Here is a 20,321-nt window from a genome sequence, read left to right on the forward strand (position 1 = left end):
TTGGAAGACTAGAGTGACCCTTTTGGAGTGATTTTGTCATGAAAGTGCCTTTAAAAATGGAATTGGAATGTCAAACGTATAAATGTGCACATTTTTAGAAACTTGGAGCTTTTTAAATCTTTAAGTCACATCAGAAATGATGATGTGATACATTTTATGGAATTTCAATGCTATATCTTTAGACATTTTGCATCAACCAACCACTGCTCTTCTGTAAGAGAGCTGGTCTTTTTAATGCCGGTCAGAACCATGCAGTAATGAACCTCGTTGCTTTCTTCCTCAGTTTGTCCCTGTTGGGTGTGATTTTAATAGCCTTCCAACAAGCACAGTACATTCTTATGGAATTCATGAAAACAAGACAGAGGCAAAATGCTAGCTCATCTTCACAGCAAAACAATAATCCGATGGATGTAATTAGCTCCCATTCTCACAAGTAAGAATTCTTGTAGAGTGTGTGTGTATGTGTGTTGGAGAGGGGGGAGGAGCTCTCACCTTTGATATCACTCAGTTCTGATCTTAAGGTAATATAAATATTACTCTGCTTCCAGATTTGTCTTCATAAAATTTTCATGAAGTCATTGTGTGGCAGCTGTAACAGTTTTTACAATAAGATAGACTTCCTATAAGGACTTATTTTGTTAAACTCACGGGCCTTTGGAAGAAGGAGAGAGAGAGAGTACTCCTTAATACACACAGTATCGAGATTGCTACTTCTCTCTCATGGGTTTAGAAACAGAGGGGTGGGGTTTGATTCCATTTGGCTTTCTGTTAAATGTTTTTCTTCTTCAATTCAGAAGCAATTGTAAGAACTTCCTCGATACCTATGGCCCCTCTGATAAAGGCAGAGGGAAAAGCTGCCTTCCAGTAAACACTCCACCGAGCAGGATACAGAACACCCCAAAGAGGAGCCCAGCTACCTACGGTCATTCTCAGAAGAAGCATAAGTGCTCAGTGTATTACAGCAAACACAAAACCAGCCCGTCTGTCACCAGCAGTGCCAACACTACTACTGAGGAGAAACAGACTCCGGCCCTGGGCAGCTCCCTGTCTGCTCCTAAAGAGGACGTGTGCACTGATGTTATGGGCGAGAACTGGATCGGCCTCAAATACGCAAACGGCATCAATGTCGACCTGCAAAAGAATTTAACCCTTTCCAAAAACTTACTGAATAAAGAAGAAAACACACTGAAAAACACAATTGTTGTCAATAATACTTCTTCAGAATGTCATATGAAGGAGGAAATACAGACATGTATGTTTCCTAAGGAAACGGACATTAAAATTTCAGAAAACATAGCTGAGCTCAAGGAACGAGAGCTCTGTCCCCTGAAGACCTCTAAGAAACTACCTGAAAATCACTTGCCAAGAAATTCACCTCAGTACCAGTCAGACTTGCCAGAGATTTCCAGGAAAAATAATGGTAATCTTTTCATCCTCGTGGATGATTCTTTTCTCTGGTTTGTCTTCGGTCTGTTTTTAACAGAATTTGTTCTCACCTGTGACTTTAGTTTTAATCACGGATGCTGCATTTTTAGTTCATGCACAAAGGTTTAGCCAATGTATGAATGTTGAAATACGGTTTGTAAAATGAGAAGTTTAGTAGGACGAGGAACCACGTTTTTAGAATGTCGTGAGTAAAGAAGTTTACTTTTTAGTACATATGTTTAGAGGGATGTGAATGTCCTATTTTACTGTTGGGAGGATATGGACACCGTTTTTAATTATTTTCTGTCGTGGATTTTCACTCTTTGTGAAAATTAATCAGCCCATAAAATATTTCTGACCAAACAAAACTTACCAGCTTTCTATATTTAACAGCTGCTACCATCTCACGTTCCCTGGCCCTGGTGCTTCTCTAATTGTGTCCCTTGGTTAAAAGAAGACAGATGTTCTCTCACAACAAATACAGTTAGTGAAGGCATAAGCAGGACGAGACTCAGAAAACCACCTCCATGTAAAATCGCCATTAAGCTGTAACTGACCCCTTTGGCCTTTGGCATAAGAAACAGTGCTTATTTTTTTTTTGACCATTCTGAGCATTTTAATATGCACATTTCTGCACCTGTTAAAAGTCAGATTTTGGGGGCACCTGGGTAGCTCAGTCATTTAAGCGTCCGACTCTTGATTTCGGCTCAAGTCATGATCTCAGGGTTGTGGGATCAAGCCCTATGTTGGGCTCCGCTCTCAGTGGGAGTCTGCTTGGGATTCTCTCTCTCCCTGTCCCTTTGCCCCCCCCCCCCGATAAATAAATGTTTTTTAAAAAGTCAGATTTTTGACACTTTTTAATCTGGAAAAGTCCATTACCTCTGATCTTATTTGAAACACCGAAGTATAAATAACTTCATATTTTATACTCCCTGTTATTGAAGAGAAAGTACAGAAGTGTTATGGATGGGCCAATTCTGATGAGCTTTAGGCATTTAGTTAAAAACCCAAACTGAATTTTAAGTGTTGCATCAAAGGACCTGTCTCATCGAAAAGAAAGCTGGAGTGCCCTGAGTGGAACGTGGTTTAGGCAGCTGCACATGTATTCCTGGTGCATCTTGTTCCAGCCAGGTTGCACCGTTTCCCTAGCCTCAGCGCGTGTGTTTGGGGCAGACTCCTGTCTGCAGGTCAACACTGTCCCCCGTGTTCTCTCCACGTGGCGTGTGAGGACGCACTCTGGGTGATGTGTTCAACCAGATCTTCAGATGAAATCCTAGCATACGTTGTCGGAGCCTGTTTCATGGTGGAGCGGGCGGGGTGCCTCTCGTTCCATTTCTGTAGGGCCCAGGCAACAAAACCTTCATGAAAGGGTGAAATTAGGGGTGAGTCCTACTGAGCTTTTCCTTGTTTTCTGTCATTTGGGCCCGAGCACAGTATTTGACCGAGGCTGCCTCAACACAGACTTAAAATCGTAGTTGTTTGGAGTGCTTCTGTGGTCCATTGCGTCCCTCAGCTGTCTGCCTAAACATGGCTCCGAATGCAGTGGCTGGGGCATTGTGGAGAGGTGGATGGGAAGGACCTCCTGCTGCATCGTAGTACACTGAAGTGGTCGAAATGTAGAGGCGCAGACCGAATTGCGGTGCCACAGTCGGTCAGAGGGCTTGAATTTGTGCTTCAAGACCTTCCTGCCCAACACTTGATGTTTAATGCCCATAGTTGAGCCTAGATGACCGTGGAATAACTTCTGCAAGTGTGAGTAAACTTAATATGGGAGTCCAGAAACACAGGATTTGCTTATATCATCGTAGATGGCGGTTCTGCCTGGAATCTTCCCCTCCGGTGCAGATTACTAGCCTATTTGTGTTTTAAAGGGAAACACGCATCTTGCAATAAGAAGTCTTTCAAAACTGCTCTTTGGCGGGATCAGTAGCATGTTAGGTGGTATCAGAGTGATTGTTGATCAGATCAAATAAGAATCAATGAAAGAACTTTGGCTTCCTACCATGTTCAGACCAGCACATTCAAAGGTGCTAATTCACACAGTGCTGTATTTCTCTCCAGAATGAATATGTCAGCAGGAGAGTCCTCACAGGGAAAGCCGTTCATTGACATGTATTTTGTTCTGTGTTTCCTTCACAGCACTATTCTGAAAATATCAAAGAGGTTAAAAAACTAAACATATTGCCTGCCATCATTTTATAATTTGAACATTTTAAAGAATTGGCAATGTTAAAAATAAGAAAGGACTGAGTAATCTAGAGGAAGAGAACTGTAGTTTGAAGGCAGGATGTGGAGTTTCGTTTTTTTTTTTTTAAGTAATATCAAGGGTCTGGGGTTCTTTTTTCACATTTTAAAGGAAAGCATTGTAATAAACTGGCAGATGGTGAACAGGCATATATAATCATCAGGGAATCCATAATGTGTGAAGAATGCTCAAGGATGAGAAAACCGTTTATACATGAGAACTTTCCAAGTTTTTGCTTCCAACTTTGAGCTTTGGTTCTTTTTTTATTTTGAAAAGTGTTTTACTTTGTGAAAAACATGTTTCCATCTTAAAATCATTCTAGAATCTGAAGAAAATAGCTTCAGTCTTAGTAGCTGAACTTCACCCAGCCGATGGCGGGGAATCCTAAGTTCCTGCGCTTTGTTTCCTGTGTCCCCCACCAGAATGGGGACTCTTCCCTTTGCTCAGGGGGACACCACATCCTAGCTGTTTCTCCTAAATGACACAAATGTTCCATAGAAACAAGTCTAGTGATAAGATTGCCTTTGGAAAAAGGGGAAGGGGACAGGCGGTCTGTCTCCTAAGAGTGCCTGAAGTGATTTTATTAACCTGACAGATGTCCTTGAGGCACCTGAGGAATTGTGCCTTCTCCTGTTCTGAAGCTTTTTTTATTTCTCCTGAGGGTAACATACTGTGTGAGGAAAAAAACGTTCCAAGGTGTTTATTAATGGCCCTGGCACTACATGCTCATTTTTGTTGTTAAGAAACACAGAATATTTTCTGAATAACAGAAATGTGTCTCATCCCTTTCCTGTTCTTTCTCCGTCCTTTTTCTGAGAGGCCTGTAGTAAATCATAAATTAAAATTCCCCGTAGAAATGAAGTCTGTTGACAGATGCTTCAGAGCTCTATTTTCACACACTTGTTTTTTGGCATCCACCTGTCAAACAACAGCTCAGTTCTTCAAACATTTGTTAAAACGTGTTCCAGACTCTCTTGAGCATCTGACAAGAGTAGAGCTTTATCTGTCATGTAAATGATCATTTAAATATGTCTCTTTTCAAATATTTATTATTTTCTAATTGTACGATCAAAATTCTAGGTCTTTATTATTTCGATCACATAATTAAAGAGTAATGAGCTCTGGAATTAAGGCTAAAGATAAACAGCTGGCCTCAGCACTACAGAAGAGGAAAAGTTAGCAGATTATTTTATTGTTTTCTGCTTATAATAATGTGAAGGAAAAAAACTTTTAAATTTAATAATACCCTAAGCCTTGGAATTAATAATACATTAAAGATTTCACTGAATTCGATAGATAACTCCAAATTTCTGAAATCCCAGTATTGGAGAAATTCAAAAAAATAGCCTCATTGACTTATAGATACTAATAACTTGAAGATTAGCAGTTGGCTCAAAATAGAACATGGTTGGATTTGATACCATTAAAGCTTAAGCAGGATTCTGGTGAGTTCACTTGTTCCTTGTTTTATTCATGTTTTTATCTTCGTGGCTCAAACACTGACTCTGTGAGATGGGTGTGAGAAAGTTGTGTAACACCGTAAGTAATCACGCTTAATAAGATGACATGGATTGGCTCCATTTATTAAATGAAGAATGTACTCACGAAATTTCTAAATTCTTGGATATTGTCATGCTAGAATTTGTCAAAGACTTAATGAAGAACTGGTTATTAGAATTCCTTTTACTACCTCTCCTGATTCCCGGCCCCGTGGAAGGTGTTACTAAGAGTCGGTGCTTTACCACTTTTCTGGGGTAGTTCAGTATTGGATATTAAGTTTGGATTCTTCCTGAGAACGTTTGATGACTAATACTTTTAGTGCTGTTCTTGGCCTGAAAAAAACTCAAGGAAATCCATTTTCTCATGAATTAAGACTCTAGGAAAGTTAGTGGCACATTTTTGAGGAGAATATATGTGTTCTTTTTCACATGTATGGTTTCCAAAATCCAGAGTGATGTCCTTAGTTATGATTTATTTTTCTGTTTCGGACCCTGTCGCCTTGGCTTTTGGCTCTTTTACCACTTCATCATGGTGGATATTTTCCTCTGTCGGTGTCTTAACACCCAATTTGTGTCATAGAGGAATTAATGCTTCCCAGCGTTTTTATAGTTATGTAATACTTACACAATTTTCCATTAACAAAATAAAAGTATGCTTACTTGTCAGTGTTATTTGCAAAATGTATGTATCTTGCTTTGAGTGAGGTCAGCTTCAGAGTTTCAGAATCAGAGGGGATTTGACTGCTCCTTTCATTTTGTGGGCAGAGACCTTCCCTGCCCCAGGTCCCCAAGCAGGGCCAGATTGGAGCCTCTGCTGAAGTCCCGTGAGACGTGCATCTCACCAGAGCCTACAGCCTGCTTTGCTGTGAAATCTTTGCACTGTGGTCATCTAAACTTTCTCAGGTTGCAAAGGTGTGGTAAGGGTATTCTCGTTAAAGTAAAGAGGAGAAGGTGTTGAAATACTTTGTTTCCTGTTAGAACACTGAGGCCAGTTATTGTGGGGTTGAAGTTGATCTGACTTTATTTTGAAGTAAGGGATAGAAGAAGAAATACACTGATGAATGAAATCACTTGAAAGAAAAGTGGGAGAATCGTGTTTTCAGATGAAGTTTCTTCCAGCACCCACTTTTGCCATATGATTCACCTGCTGCTCATTGTCAGCGTGTAGGCGCTGGTCACTGGGGGCAGGTGGGCACGGACTGTGGGAAGCGGACCTGCCCCGAAACAGGTCATGTGTTTTTGGTGGTGACCCTTTCCATGTATATGTCTTCTGGTTTCATCTTTATAACGGGCAGAGGAGGCAGAGAAGGTGGTATTTGCATTTTATAAATAAGAAAACTAAAAAAGCTCAGGCAGCTTGAGATTTTACTTTGAAAACTAATTTATAGCTGAGTCATGACTAGAAGGCAAGTCCTTAACCCCCCTCCCTCCCTCCCCCAACTTTTAAAAAAACTGTGGTAAAATAGACATAACCTAAAATTTACCATTTTAGTCATAAAGCTCAGTGGCATTAAGTACATTCACACTGTGGTACAGCTGTCACCATCATCCGCTTGCAGAACCTTTTCACCATCCCAAAAAGAAATTCTGTAGCCGTTAAACAGTAAGTATCTATGTTCCCTCCCCCCAGCCGACCCCCCACCATTCTGTCTTCATCTCTATGAATTAGATGACTCTAGCTCCCTCAAATAAGTAGAATCATTCGATGTTTGTCTTTTGGGGACCGGCTTATTTCACTTAGCATAACGTCTTCTGGGTTCATCCATGTTGTGGCATGTCTCAGAATCTCATTGCTTTGTTTCCCGTCTCAGTCATTTTTTTTTTTAAACTTTGAATATGCTTTATTATGCCATAAAGTCCCAGGAAATATAAGAAATATAATTTCTGAATGGAACTAATAATGTCATTTTTGAGTGTCCCGTTGAATAGTGTTAAGTGTATTCATGGTATCGTGCACTGATTCGTTCCTCTTTAAGGCGGAGTGGTATTCCATTGTGTATGTACCATGTTTTGTTTTTTCTGTCCATTCGTCCATGGACACTTGGGTTGTTTCTACCTTTTGGCTGTTATGAATGATGCTGCTATGAATAACGGGGTACCCCCTCACCTTTTTTCCTTGACCTCTTTTAAATACCGTTTGTAGAACTCTTCATGTAAGCGCATTTTTACTGGTAAAACACTTCCTCCTAGAGCATCATGAATGTCAGGAACAATCCTCAAGTCTAAATCTCATTAAATTAGATGGCTTGGTGTAGGAAAGAGATTTAATTATGGGAACATGAATGGAAATAATTAGCTAGAGATTCAATCATTTTTATTTATTCAAGGGAATAACCAGCAAGTGCCTGTCAAGAATGAAGTAGACAACTGTGAAACTTTGAAGAAGGTTGACACAAAGTCTTCCTCAGAAAAGAAGATTCACAAAGCATCTAAAGAAGACATTTGTTTTGAGAAGCAGGATGTACCTTCAGTCGAGGTCTGTATTCCTTTTTCTCTTGCCTTTTAGAACAAAACCCATATTTAGGGCTGAGAGTGCAATTATCTGTCTAGTAACTGTACATGTATATTTCATACCTTTTGAAGGGGGCCAGTTATCATGCATTTGAATCTGCATTATAAATTGTGTTTGGAAAGTTTTCTTTATCTTCTAATTATATAGGAGATACTAAAATAATTTATAGTAACATGAGATAGCTTTTATTCTCAAGGGAAGCTGTTCTTAAGCAAATGGGTTAACTCCTGGCAAAGATGATGGAGTAGAAGCAGATCACCTGTCTCTTCTCTTTGGTTGTTACCCAACACCCATTTTGGGGCCTGCTCTTGCTGCATTGGAAGCATTAAGCCAAAATCCACAGGAGAGGGATGCCTGTCTAGCTCAGGTGAGGGGGCCCTAGTACAACAGAACCCCAGAAGAGAGAGCACTGTTGCACACCATCCTGGCAAGCCCTGCACCTTCCTGCCAGTGTAGGCTAATGAAAAGCATCTGGAGAACAGAACTGAGCCCTGTATCTCGTAGGTGAAAGCAGACAGGTCCAACGTAAAGGTGGGAAAGGCATTCAGGAGAATTTACCTACTTTACATCAGAACAGAGGTATTTGTGTATTAGTATAAGCCCAGTATGAAAAAAACAGCATTCTAACTATGCTGATACATACCATCTGTTACACACACACACACACACACAGAGTAAAAGTGAATGAGAGGAGTAGAACACAGAAGACAGGTAAAGATCCTAATCTGTTTTTTCCTATCCCATGTACATAGCAAATCAAGAACAAAGTTTCGCCATCTACACCTGAGTTCATCTGTATAAGAAACACACAACTTGGCACATACATATATATATTTGTGTATTGTCAACTGAATATGTAATGAATGTATAACAGCAACATTGTGTTTCGCAACTGAATTTTTTTTATCCAGTAAAATACATTACATTAAAAAAAAAAAAAAAGATCCTAATCTAGAAGAAAACCTATCCAGAGACTGGAAGGAAACTCAGAATACTTCACACTATAGATAATGAACTCAATAAAATAAGAGTTTTTTTTAAAAGGCAAATTAAGATACTAGGATGAGGTTAAAAGAGATATTATATAGCTAAGTAAATAAATGAAGACCCAAATGACATTTCACAGACAGTTGCCAAAAATAGAATTGCTGACCCTGAGAAAGGCTTTGAGATAATCAGGGTGAGTGTGAGGGAAAAATTGAAGAGCTGGAAACATTTAGATATGGGACAAAGAAAGACAAAGCAGTCCAACATAAGAATAATGAATGTTTAAGTAAATGGCCCAACAAATGGATCTGAAAGGTATTCAGAGATGTAATAGAAGAATATTTTCCTGACACGAGGGAAGAACTGAATTTATAGATGAAAGGGCACACTGTGTATACCAGGAAAAATTGATACGTAATAATGGACATAGGCGCAGCCTGGCTAAATTATTGATATTAATGCATAAAGAATGATGCAAAGGCAGGAAGATGGAAAAACACCAACTCAGGGTTGCCTCAGACTTTGTAGAAACATCTAATGCCATGGAACAGTGGAGCCATATCTTTGAGAGAATAAAAATGTGAGCAAGAACATTCCAGACAAATTGACACTCAAGTACAAAGGCAGCAAGGCAGGCATCCTTAAACGCAAGTGAACTCACCATGAGTCTTTCTTAAAAAATGAAGTTAACGAAATTTAGCCAACCAAGATAGAAGTAAAAATAAAGACCCAGGGCGGAAGTAAAAATAAAGAAGCTGTGTTAATGGTCTGTTGTTGAGATTTCTATCCATTTTATATCCAGAACTAAGACTAAACAGTTGGCAATTATAATTCCAGAACAGATTGCATATATTACAACTTTAATAAAGCAAAAAAGTAACATAAGCTGCAAAAACAGGAGGTGGTATTGAATGGTAGGTGACAATGAGTTTTAATTTTATTTTTCTTGGTGGAGAGTCAATACTATGTAAAACTGAACATATCATTTAACAGGGTGAAAACTTAGGAAAATGTCTTTCATGGTCTTTTGCTTAACTTTAGAGAGATCCTTAAGGAACTAATGTATCATGTGGAGAAGAAACAATTACTTGAAAGTTGGCAGTTCCTCGGGTTCTACTTCAGTTTATGTTAAATTCAAATAAAACCGAACCTTAAATTTTTATTTAAAAATAATACATCATCGTGTTCACTTCAGCAGCACATATACTAAAAAAAATAATACATTGTCCCAGTGTTATAAATTATTCCCATTGTCTGTCTTGCCATCCTAACGTGTCTGTAAGTTCACAGAGAGTTGGTAAAAACAAGATTTGCCAAATAATCGATGGCAGACTGTGGTTATTCTGAGTGGTGGGATTTGGGGTGATCTTTTTCCTTCTTCGTATTTCTGCATTTTTGCTTAAACTTTATAACAAACAAGAATTTTTCATTTAAATAACATGAAAATGATGCAAAATAAATATATCCTAGACATCCCCCACTGGAAATTTGCAGGCTTTTAAGAAGGACACGTTATGTCCAAGTAGTCAAGTGCCCCAATCCGTACAGAGTGGAAGGGATTTCAGAGAGTGGAAAGTCAGTTTAGCCTGCAGCGGGCACGGAAAGCTCCTAGAGGAGATAGAAACGCGGACAGGCAGAGAAGGGAAGGTGGGCAGCGGCCCCACTGAACCCCACGGCATAATCGGGAGCAGTAGGAAATCCTCTTTGGGAAGAGGCTCAGTCAGGAATGTGAAGCAAGAGTGGGAGTCGTTCCAGATGGCGAAGGCCTTGGCTCACCCAATTCCAAGTTTGTACTTCTCCACTCGATCTCAACTGGAAGCAGAGATGGTGAACTAGGTGAGCCCAGCAGTTGGAAGTGATGATGCTTGCAGAGAAGCAGAGCATGGTCGCTTGCCCGCTAAGGAACTTCAGAGTCAGATTCCTAAAAGCACGTGTGTCCAAACAGAATGTCTTCTCGGAGGATTTAGCTTGAGGGTGGCCAACTGGGGAGACCCTGATGCAAAGGATAGGGAGCTAGGGAAGGTTTCTGGGCTGGGGGGTGGATAGAGGGAGGGTGGTGGGTAACCAGTGGAAAACAGCCTGGAGGCTGTGATTTTCTTGAAGGTCATAACTGAATCTTTTTCAATTCAGGTTTACAAAGATGGGCAGAATGCCTATTATAGAGATCCTAAAGTGCCGTTTAGTAAATGCTTGAATGAATGTTTGAATAATGCATTTTTGGAGGATCAGTGTGAGTGATTTGGAGGCTGGGTTGGAGCGGGCCGAAAAGGACACCAGCTCTCTTCTAACAAGGAGGCTGTTACTCTACTGGGAGGTGTGACGTAAGGCTGTGTTTGGGGAAGGACAGGAGGAGTAGGTAAGAGTTTAGAAGAAAAACTAACAGGATTTCCCCTTCCCTAATTGCATAAAGGAGAGGAACTATCTTTTCTTATATAACCATTTGCAAAAATAACTCCTAAGTTTTAAGTTCTGGCTAACGAGAAGATGGGGGAATTCTGACTTATGCAATGAGTTCATTTTTATGTTTCTCAAAGCAGTGTTGCATATTAAGAGCATGGACTTTGCAGCCAGACCTCTTGGGTTTGAATCCTGGTCGTCATTTATTTGCTCTATAACATTGGGCGAGTTACTTAACATCGCAGTTTCCTTATCTGACAAATGAGGGTACTGAGAGCGTGCCTACATCCTAGGGTTGTGAGGAGCGGCTGAGTTAACATGGTAAGTGCTTGGAGTAGCTCACGTACCAAGAGCTGACAAGGGGTCAGTACAAAGGGAATGACTGTGTGTGATCGTGACTGACAGTGGGAGATACGGAACCAGAGCTAACATGGCAAACTCGGGCCTGGAGCTTGAGATTTGGGAGCTGTGCCTGTGGAGGTTAGAACTGAAAGGTGACCCTGAGTTCTCTGAGGTGTGTGGGCACAGGAAGAAGAGCGGGGCCCCAGTGTGAACCCGGGTGGTGGTGAATCTGCAGATGGCCCGAGGGTGCAGGTATACCAGATGTACAGAAAGCGAGGCCATGAGACTACGATGGGCTGTGCTTTCAGGAGCAGAAAGAAGTCATTGAATTTGAGGTAGGAGGGAATGGGTGAAGTTAAGAATTGGAACTTAGCACCCTCTTGCTAGGGGCTTTGGAGACTTCGATGTTGCCCTGCCATGAGATGCAAACCAACAGTGAGAAGTGATGACTCAGTGGCTGCAAAGCCTGTGTGCTGGGCAGAGCAGGTGGAACTCATGCCAAGTCCGTCCATCCATCTGAGGGCCATCAGGAGGAGGTGGCCCCAGGAGCCCTGCTGTGTGGTGCTGCCATTCCTGGGCACCATTCCTGGGCTTCAGACTCCATCCGAGGCCCCCATGCCAGACTCAACCCTCTACCCCTGTGCCCTTCCTTATGGCAGGTTTCTTAATTTCTTCCTGTTGTTTTCTTCTCTGCATATCTCCACCATTCCACCTTTGGGGGCACGGGCCTTGTCTTTTCTCTCTCTATCCTGGGAACACAGACTTGACTTGTGCACAGTCCCAGGGGTCGCGTAAGGCCCTCCTTTCTTTTCTGGTCCGGGAGCCCATGTAAGAGAGACCTGTGCAGCTAAAGATGGCTGCCAGCTCTGCAGGAAGGCTGCAGCGAGCCGGAGGATCTGGGGAACCAGAGTCCCCATCTTTTTTTTTTTTTTTTTTTTTTTGCTGTCTCCGTGACTCACTCCCCGTTTTGCAAAAAGCTCTTCTTTAAAACCCTGAGTGTGCTTTCCATTTCATTGTTCGTTTGGAGAAATCATTCTCAATAAACACATTCCCAAGGGCAGTACTCAATGTTTGTTTTTCTTGTACATTCTTAGGACCTAACTTTGCAGCTTAGAAAATTGTATAAATCTGTCTATAGTACATGGGGAACATTCCTCTAGATTTATTGGCAGAGAAGGTTGAAGCCCAGATTTGAGAGCTACAAACTAAATTTTAACCCTAGCCCTGCTGTTTATTTTTTTAAAGCAGATTTTTCTTTCCCTTAGGAAAGGAATTCATGATTATTATAAAAGCATGAAGGGGGGGAGAAAAGTCTATACAAAATGAACCACTTTGTGCATTTTTCTGCATTCTGTTTCTTTACGCAACTTTTAAAAAAACTCAGGACCATCATTATGTATATGTAGCTTTGTTAATAATGTTATAATTCTACATTTTCTCATGTTCAGAACAAGGGGAACTTTGTTTCCAGTGGTTATATAACATTCCATCATTTAACTATGCCCTAATCCTAAACCATTCGCTTGCAGTCAGACATTAAAGTTATTTACAGCTTTATTTTCGTAAATAGCACTATGATGAACTACATTGTTCTTAAGTCTTCCCTGTATACCTGATATATCCTTGTTAGAGATTTCTAGAAGCAGAATTAAAGAGTGTCTTCCTGTGTGCCCCAGATTGCTTTCTGGAAAGGTGGTCCTGATTCTCATTCGCACTGATGAGATGATGCTGTGGGACAACACTGACTTCCTCTGCTCCCACCAGCACCGTGCTGTGTTTCTTGCAAAGTCTTGGTCAGCGTGATGGGGAAATGACTGTGTTTTGGTTTTCTTTTCAGTTTGCATCTCTTACCAGGGAGAAGTGAGCACTTTCCTTCATTTCCTTTTTTGTAAAATTCTGAAAAACAAGTAAAAAATCATCCATCCGAAATCCTACCCCTGAAATCCCTCCCTCCCTCTCTTCCTTCTTTCTTCCTTTTCTTTCTTTCTTTTTTTATAAATTTGGAAGTGAATGTCTCACCCAGTTCTGCTTGCACTGCTCAGAGGCAGACTCTGTTAAGGGCACTGCCTCCCCAGGCCTCCCCCTCCCCAGGCATCCCCCTCCCCAGCCCTCTCGTCGTGTCTGCAGGCGCAAACATGCAGTATAAACACACTCGTGTTTTTTAAAACCAGCATGGAAAGAGGAGATACAAGCTGGTCTATAATTTCCCTTTCCTAGAAACATACTTTATTATTCAATATTTTGGATAGTCTTCATGGTTTAGCCTTTTGTATTTCTTTTGTGAATTTGCATTTCATGTGCTTTGCCCACTTTTCTATTGCCCGTGTTTTTCTTATTTTCCGTCAGAACATATGGCATGGTATTGAGTCTGCCTTCAAACAGTGCGTCTGGTTTTTTTTCTTAGTCTGCCCTTCTCTCTTATTTTTTATTTGCTGTTACTTCTATACAGCAGCTTAAAGATTGTTTGTGGAGTCAGTCTGATTTCTCTCCTTTGATTTCTTTGTTTGCTTTTATTAAAGTTTTAGGAAATCTTTTTATTTGCCCACCCTGTAATCAGCAAAATTGTCCCTTCTATCAGGGACTTCCGTGAACTTCACTAGTTCAAATAAGTCAGTCCTGTGAGAATAAGACGTCTTCTGTAAAGTACTTGCTATGTGTCAGGTTATTTGCTCCTCACAACAGCCTGCTGGAAGACGCAGGAGATTGAGGCAAAGAGAAGCTGAGTAACTTGCTCAAGATCGCACAGCCAGTAAAAAGCCTGGACTGAGCTTCAGTTCAGGCTGTTTGGCCTCAGAGCTATGTTCTTACTTGCACCTCTACCTGGACTCTTCTCCTGGTTGGGCCCGCCTCCCTCTCTGTGTGACACCCTCCCCACCAAAAAGGAAAGAGCCAACTTCTCCCTTTATTCTCCCTCTTCTTTCTTTCTTTTTTTTTTTTTTAAAGATTTTTTATTTATTTTTTAACAGAGAGAGAGACAGTGAGAGAGGGAACACAAGCAGGGGGAATGGGAGAGGGAGAAGCAGGCTTCCTGCCGAGCAGGGAGCCCAAAGCGGGGCTCGATCCCAGGACCCTGGGATCATGACCCGAGCCGAAGGCAGACGCTTAACGACTGAGCCGCCCAGGCGCCCCTCTCCCTCTCATTTCTTGACAGGTCTGTTGATTTGGGTCTCTGGTGTCCTCACCCTGCCTCCCTCCACCCCACCATCTGCTACGTCCAGGGCTGGCCTGTTCTCCCCAAGACTGGGGCCCTTCCTCCTCAGTGCTGTTCTTCCCAACCCCCTCTCCCTGCCACACACACGTGCACACACACACAAAGGCCATTCATTAGTTTTGCACTACTCCATATGTCCTCTATCTCTTCCCTCTTTTGTCCATACCCTCTTTCTGTCCCCCATTTTGTTTGCTCATGGACGCTGCTTCTCGGTCATTCCATGCACCCGAGTCCAGCGTGCCGAGCACTCTTCTGGTAATCACTCTGGCTAATTCAGAGGCAGTAGCCATGCCTCTGACCGCCCGGTCCCACGTCTCTGTAGTCCCTCTTGTTTGCACAGGATGACAGCTCTCACCAGACTGAGTGGAGAGAAGCAGCCAAGTGTCAGAGTGACTACTGACCAGTTCACTTTTTCTCTGACCCCACTTAGAGACAGATGCTTTCTTTGTATGTGACTCTGGAGGGACAGAAAGGCTCAAGGACTTGCTGTGTTGAACAGCCTTTCTTGGCCCAAGGAAAGGGGAATCCCTTTCTCCCCCAAAGCTAGAAATATACAGGGACCAGTACACGAATAAATATGGTATATAGCTAACCTTTAACTTTGGAGAATGTCTGATCATATGCTATTAATGTGTGTTTAGCATCAAACCTGAGCAGTTAGCATTAAGATTCTCTAAGATAGGGCTTTGTGTGTTTAACTTGTCACGTTTTTAAAATACCTTCAGAATCAGAAAAAAGTTAATACCTACTTACTGGGGGAGAAACTAAAGGAGTATTAAGAAAAAAACAAAAATCCCATTCTCCCACCACATGTACAGTTACAATTTCATTTTATTTCTAGTATTTATTGTAATAAGCCTACTGCTTTAATAGATACATGAGGCTTTCGGTACCCCAGATATGTAACATATAGGCATTTGAATGAACCTTTTCTTTTTCTTCTTCCAAGTCATGTGTGTCAGGCAAGCGTATGTTAGAACATCATGCATTCCTACTCTGATTTCAGGACCAACCTTCTCGAAAAAGAAGGTAAAATGAGCCAGTCTTTATTCTTTATGAAATGTGAATCCTAAGGGTCAGTAGGAAGAAGACTCTGGGAGCTAGGGGATTTGCCTCTGGGAGGTCCCTGAAGGATGCATTTTTCAAGCCCTGGGGTCTCAATTTGTGAGCTCTGTACCACCTCCCACCTGCTGAAGGTGCCTCTGCTTAAAAGGGGCAGAGTGGTGGAAGGAAAAGAGGGAGAGAGTGCAAGAGGACTCCGGGCAGGAGCTACTTCAGAATGCTAATGGGCAGGGGATCCTCCTGCCCTCGGGCCAGTTAACAGACTGCCGAACATAAAAGGAAAAGGCCCAAATTAAAAGAACAATTACATATATATACACACATACACACTTATGTATATGTATATATACACACATATACTATATATAATTTATAGATATATATGTATTTCATGCTAAATTAAGTTTTTCAAAACCACATTTAAAAAGCATCAAGCATATTCTTATTTACAAAAGCTTAAACTATTTGGCACACTGAGTGGAGATTGGCTGTCTCCTAAAGTTTTTCTGTAAACAAATAAAAACAAATACACAAATTATTCCTACGTTGAGTTTTTACATGATTTTTCTTCAGTAGTAATTCATGTGAATTGCACATACCAAATTAACAGGTGAACGCTGGAGAATTTATTGCTGCTGAAGTTAACAGCAAGCTGACCCTAAATTGCCAACAGATGTTTTCCCTTTATAGCCCCTTTGGAATTCTGAAGGCAACAATGTTTCTTCTTTTTGCAGAGATTGAGGGAGGTAGAGAAAGAAGGGGAATGAAAACAAACTGGAGATTGAGAAATGTATGTCTCCATTTTCACCAGTGTTGGAACATTCTGAATTTGTATGGAGTTGGTCTTCAAAAGTTAAAAAAAAAAAAAAAAAGGTTTTAAATGTATATTTAGTCAGTTTAAACCTTCATTTAAGGTTTCTTTTTTCTCTGTAGCAAGAAGATCCTTATAGGAAGAAGAAGCTTCAGGAGAAAAAAGAAGGAAATTTACAAAATTTAAGTTGGAATAAAAGTCGAGCGTGTCGTAAAAAGAAACGGGGTGCTGCTCCGGTCTTGAGGTGTGTTAATTTTTACAATCCTTTTAAAATTTTCATCTATTTTTTACTCTGTAATTTTACACTTAGCTGTTATCGTTTAGTCTTATTTTTGCGATGTCGGATACTGAGAATAGAGTATTGACGTAAAAGTACGTTATTAAAATTAATATGTATTCTTGTTATGTTTTCATTTATATTGTTAAAATACCTTAAAGTGAATAGATTTTTCGTGTTTTTACCTTAAAAAATGCTCAAAGCTATGGGAGGTTTTAAAGAAAATGCATAAGGTCTCCTCTGTGCCAGGCCTTTCATTCTGCCTGTGAAGTGCAGGAGCGTTTGTGGGGCAGGTGACGGAGGAAACAGACGGGTGCCGGCAGGCCTCCCCTCCCCAGTGTTACCCTCGCCCACGGGGTCCCGTAGTGAAAGAGAAGAGTCACCAGAAACTAGGTTCTTACGTTTCTGGGAAGTGAGGGGCCGAGGCATGTGTTTTGCTGAAAGCCCCAGAGTTGGTAAGGGGCAGAGCCAGAATTGGTATTCTCCTTTGGAAACCTTGCTTCCTGAGGTCATTCAATCTCCCTAAGCTTTCATTTTCTTATTAGTAAAATGAAGGCACTGGATAGTGTTTATGTGGGAATCCCATATTTTTTTTTCAGCAGGTCAGTACGTACATTTTTTTTTTAAGATTTTATTTATTTAAGAGAGAGAGAGAGAGCACGAATGGGGGTGGGGGTTTGGCAGAGGGAGAAGCAGACTCCCCATTGAGCAGGGAGCCCTGTGCCAGGCTTGATCCCAGGACCCTGGAATCATGACCTGAGCCGAAGGCAGATGCTTAACCAACTGAGCCACCCAGTGGCCCCTGTAGTGCATACATTCTGACTCCAAATCTATCTGGTGGTATAGTCTCTGAATTTTGATTTCTTGGGTTAGACTTCTAAACACCCAACATGTGCCCAAGTCGAGAGCCTCCAGTAGAGATGCTTTCTCCTGCCTTTTCCTCCCTAAGTCCATGGATGGAGCTTTTCAGGTGTCTCTTGCACTGACAGTGCTTCCTTCAAGGACCCTACTTTTATTTAGGAAACAGTTCGAGGTCCCTGACTCCTGTGTGTGACTGTCCTTGAGCAGGGAATTAAAACCCAGCCCCTCCTGAGTAATCCCTCCATCCTCACCTCTCTGGCTTTTTCTTCTTTTGAGTTCTGGCATCTGGGGATTTCTTTCTTGTAGGCTCAGCTAGGTATCTGTATGTGTTTCTGTCAAATTGTTCTTTTGTGGCTCCAAATCTTCCTGTGGAAGAAGCCCCACCTTGCTGCGGTCGCGCTTGTTGTGTGAAGGGGACTCGGGCAGCACAGCTCACATGGAGGCGAGGACCGTGGGGTGGGAGACATATCTGGTGCTGCTCACGGCGTCTGTCCCTAGGTCCCTGAGGTGGCTGCGGTCTGGAGCTCAGAGCGGGTGATTCAGCGGTGTCGTGTTGTGTACTCTGCTGGAGAACGGTCAGGCAGCTCCAAGGTCCCTGGCTCACACTGGGCAACAGCAAAATGCAAAGATGAAAAAAGAATAGTCTCATCGTTAGTTTGTTGTTAATACCAAATACTAACTGTTGATTGGTAATTATTCTTTTAATTTAGGCTAAAATATTTAAAAACTGCAATGTGGTATCTTATAGAAAGTTACACCTTATATTCTTTTTACATGTATTTTCATAAAACAAATTGATTGATTTAGATCACTGTAAAATATTACATTTTGGGGGTGCCGGGGTAGCTCAGTTGGTTAAGCGTCTGCCTTTGGCTCAGGTCATGATCCCGGAGTCCTGGGATCGAGTCCCACGTTGGATTCCCTGCTCAGCAGGGAGCCTGCTTCTTACTCTCCCTCTGCCCCTCCCCCTGCTTGTGTGTATGCTCTCTCTCTCCCTCCATCAAATAAATGGATAAAATCTTTTTAAAAAATAAAGTATTATATTTTTCTGATAAGAACATACAGGAAAATACAAAAATCAAGTGGAATTTCACCAATTAAGTGTCATGGTATATTTCTATAAGCAGATTTCTGACATGCTAAAGAAACAAGTTGTTAACATAGAACTGTTAAGTATCTTGTAGCTAATCAGAATGTTCTGGGAACAGGATGCTTAAGAAGTAGGTGGTTGTCAGATTGTTTCCTTGGCTCTTGCTTGTATCTATTATACTCTTTACCTTGAGTGGTCAGAAACTGGTGAAATCATGTGCTATGGCTCACATGTTTTGTCTTCATAACTGCCATCCTACAAACCTGCCATGAGGTACTGAAATTGGACCTTGTGAGTAGCCATCTGCACACTCCTATGGCATCCTCTACCATTTCTAAATGTTTAGCCATTTGCAAAACCATTACAGTTCTTTCCCCCAAGGAGTTCACGGTCTAGTAGAGAGATGTTTTTATTGGGCCATGAATTCCTTAGGGAAAGAACTTTATGCTTTGTAAATGCTATACCTTTCCTAACAATACATGGCACGTGGTAGTCATTCAACAAATGTTTGCTAAATGAATGGATGAGAAAAGATTTAAGTTAACCCCCAGACACCAGGGAGTAGGTACATCTACTGAGAATCATACTTTATGCTAAAGCCAAGGAAGACGGGCCAAGAGTCCTGGGTTCTGGTCATGGACTTGCCACTTATGAGATGATAGAAGGACTCATTTAACCTTGTGGAGTTTTATTCCTCTCACTGTGAACTAGGAAGTCGATTAAATGAGCTCCAAATTGATTGTAGTTCTAAAACAGCAAAATCTTTGTCTTTTTGATATCCTCTTACTCAGTCAAAACCCTAAGAACAGAGGTCTTGAGTTGTCCCAGGTTCATATTTTCACCTCTGATAAGTCTCCTGGAAAGCAAGGATGGATGGATGGATGATAACATTCAAATGTGATCTTTTTGTGGTTCTTCTAGGCCTTCTGAACAGAGTGAATTAAAACTTGTGTGCAGTGAATTTGAAAGGTCTGAGCTGAGCAGTGACATCGATGTCAGAAACTGGTGTATACAGGAAAATCCTGGGGAAATTTGTAAGACCGATGCTGGCATTGGAAGCAGCTTATCTGCTGCACAGGGAGAGGCAGGTATGTAACTATATTGAGCTGTGAATGGTGCTTCTGTCGGAAGTTTTGATTCCTCTAGGAAGTATCTAGTGTAAAGAAATGGGTCTTGACACGAAAAGACACTTCTCCAAAGAAGACATACAAGTGGCCAGCAGACACATGAAAAAATGTTCAACATCACTGGCCATCAGGAAATTCAAATCAAAACCACGTTGAGATACCACCTTACACCAGTTAGAATGGCAAAAATTGACAAGGCAAGAAACAACAAATGTTGGAGAGGTTGTGGAGAAAGGGGAACCCTCTTACGCTGTTGATGGGAATGCAAGTTGGTACAGCCACTTTGGAAAACAGTGTGGAGGTGCCTCAACAAATTAAAAATAGAGCTACCCTATGACCCAGCAATTGCACTCCTGGGTATTTACCCCAAAGACGCAGATGTAGTGAAAAGAAGGGCCACATGCACCCCAATGTTCATAGCAGCAATGTCCACAATAGCCAAACTGTGGAAAGAGCCAAGATGCCCTTCAACAGA

The 20,321-nt window shown here is 41.5% G+C and overlaps 1 protein-coding gene across 2 annotated transcripts in view; it reads left to right on the forward strand.

The window, feature by feature from the left end:
- The window catches only part of TMEM131L (transmembrane 131 like), a 160,320-nt gene that overhangs the window by 127,539 nt on the left and 12,460 nt on the right, over positions 1–20,321 (forward strand). For both annotated transcript variants that reach the window (XM_078069327.1, XM_078069328.1), the window contains 5 exons: positions 284–433; positions 795–1,420; positions 7,497–7,645; positions 16,614–16,735; positions 19,641–19,807. In XM_078069327.1, coding sequence (XP_077925453.1) covers positions 284–433; positions 795–1,420; positions 7,497–7,645; positions 16,614–16,735; positions 19,641–19,807 — 1,214 coding nt within the window. The remainder of the gene's footprint in view (positions 1–283; positions 434–794; positions 1,421–7,496; positions 7,646–16,613; positions 16,736–19,640; positions 19,808–20,321) is intronic.

This window comes from Halichoerus grypus, chromosome 3 (assembly GCF_964656455.1).
Source record: "Halichoerus grypus chromosome 3, mHalGry1.hap1.1, whole genome shotgun sequence".
In the NCBI taxonomy this organism is placed as follows: Eukaryota; Metazoa; Chordata; class Mammalia; order Carnivora; family Phocidae; genus Halichoerus; species Halichoerus grypus.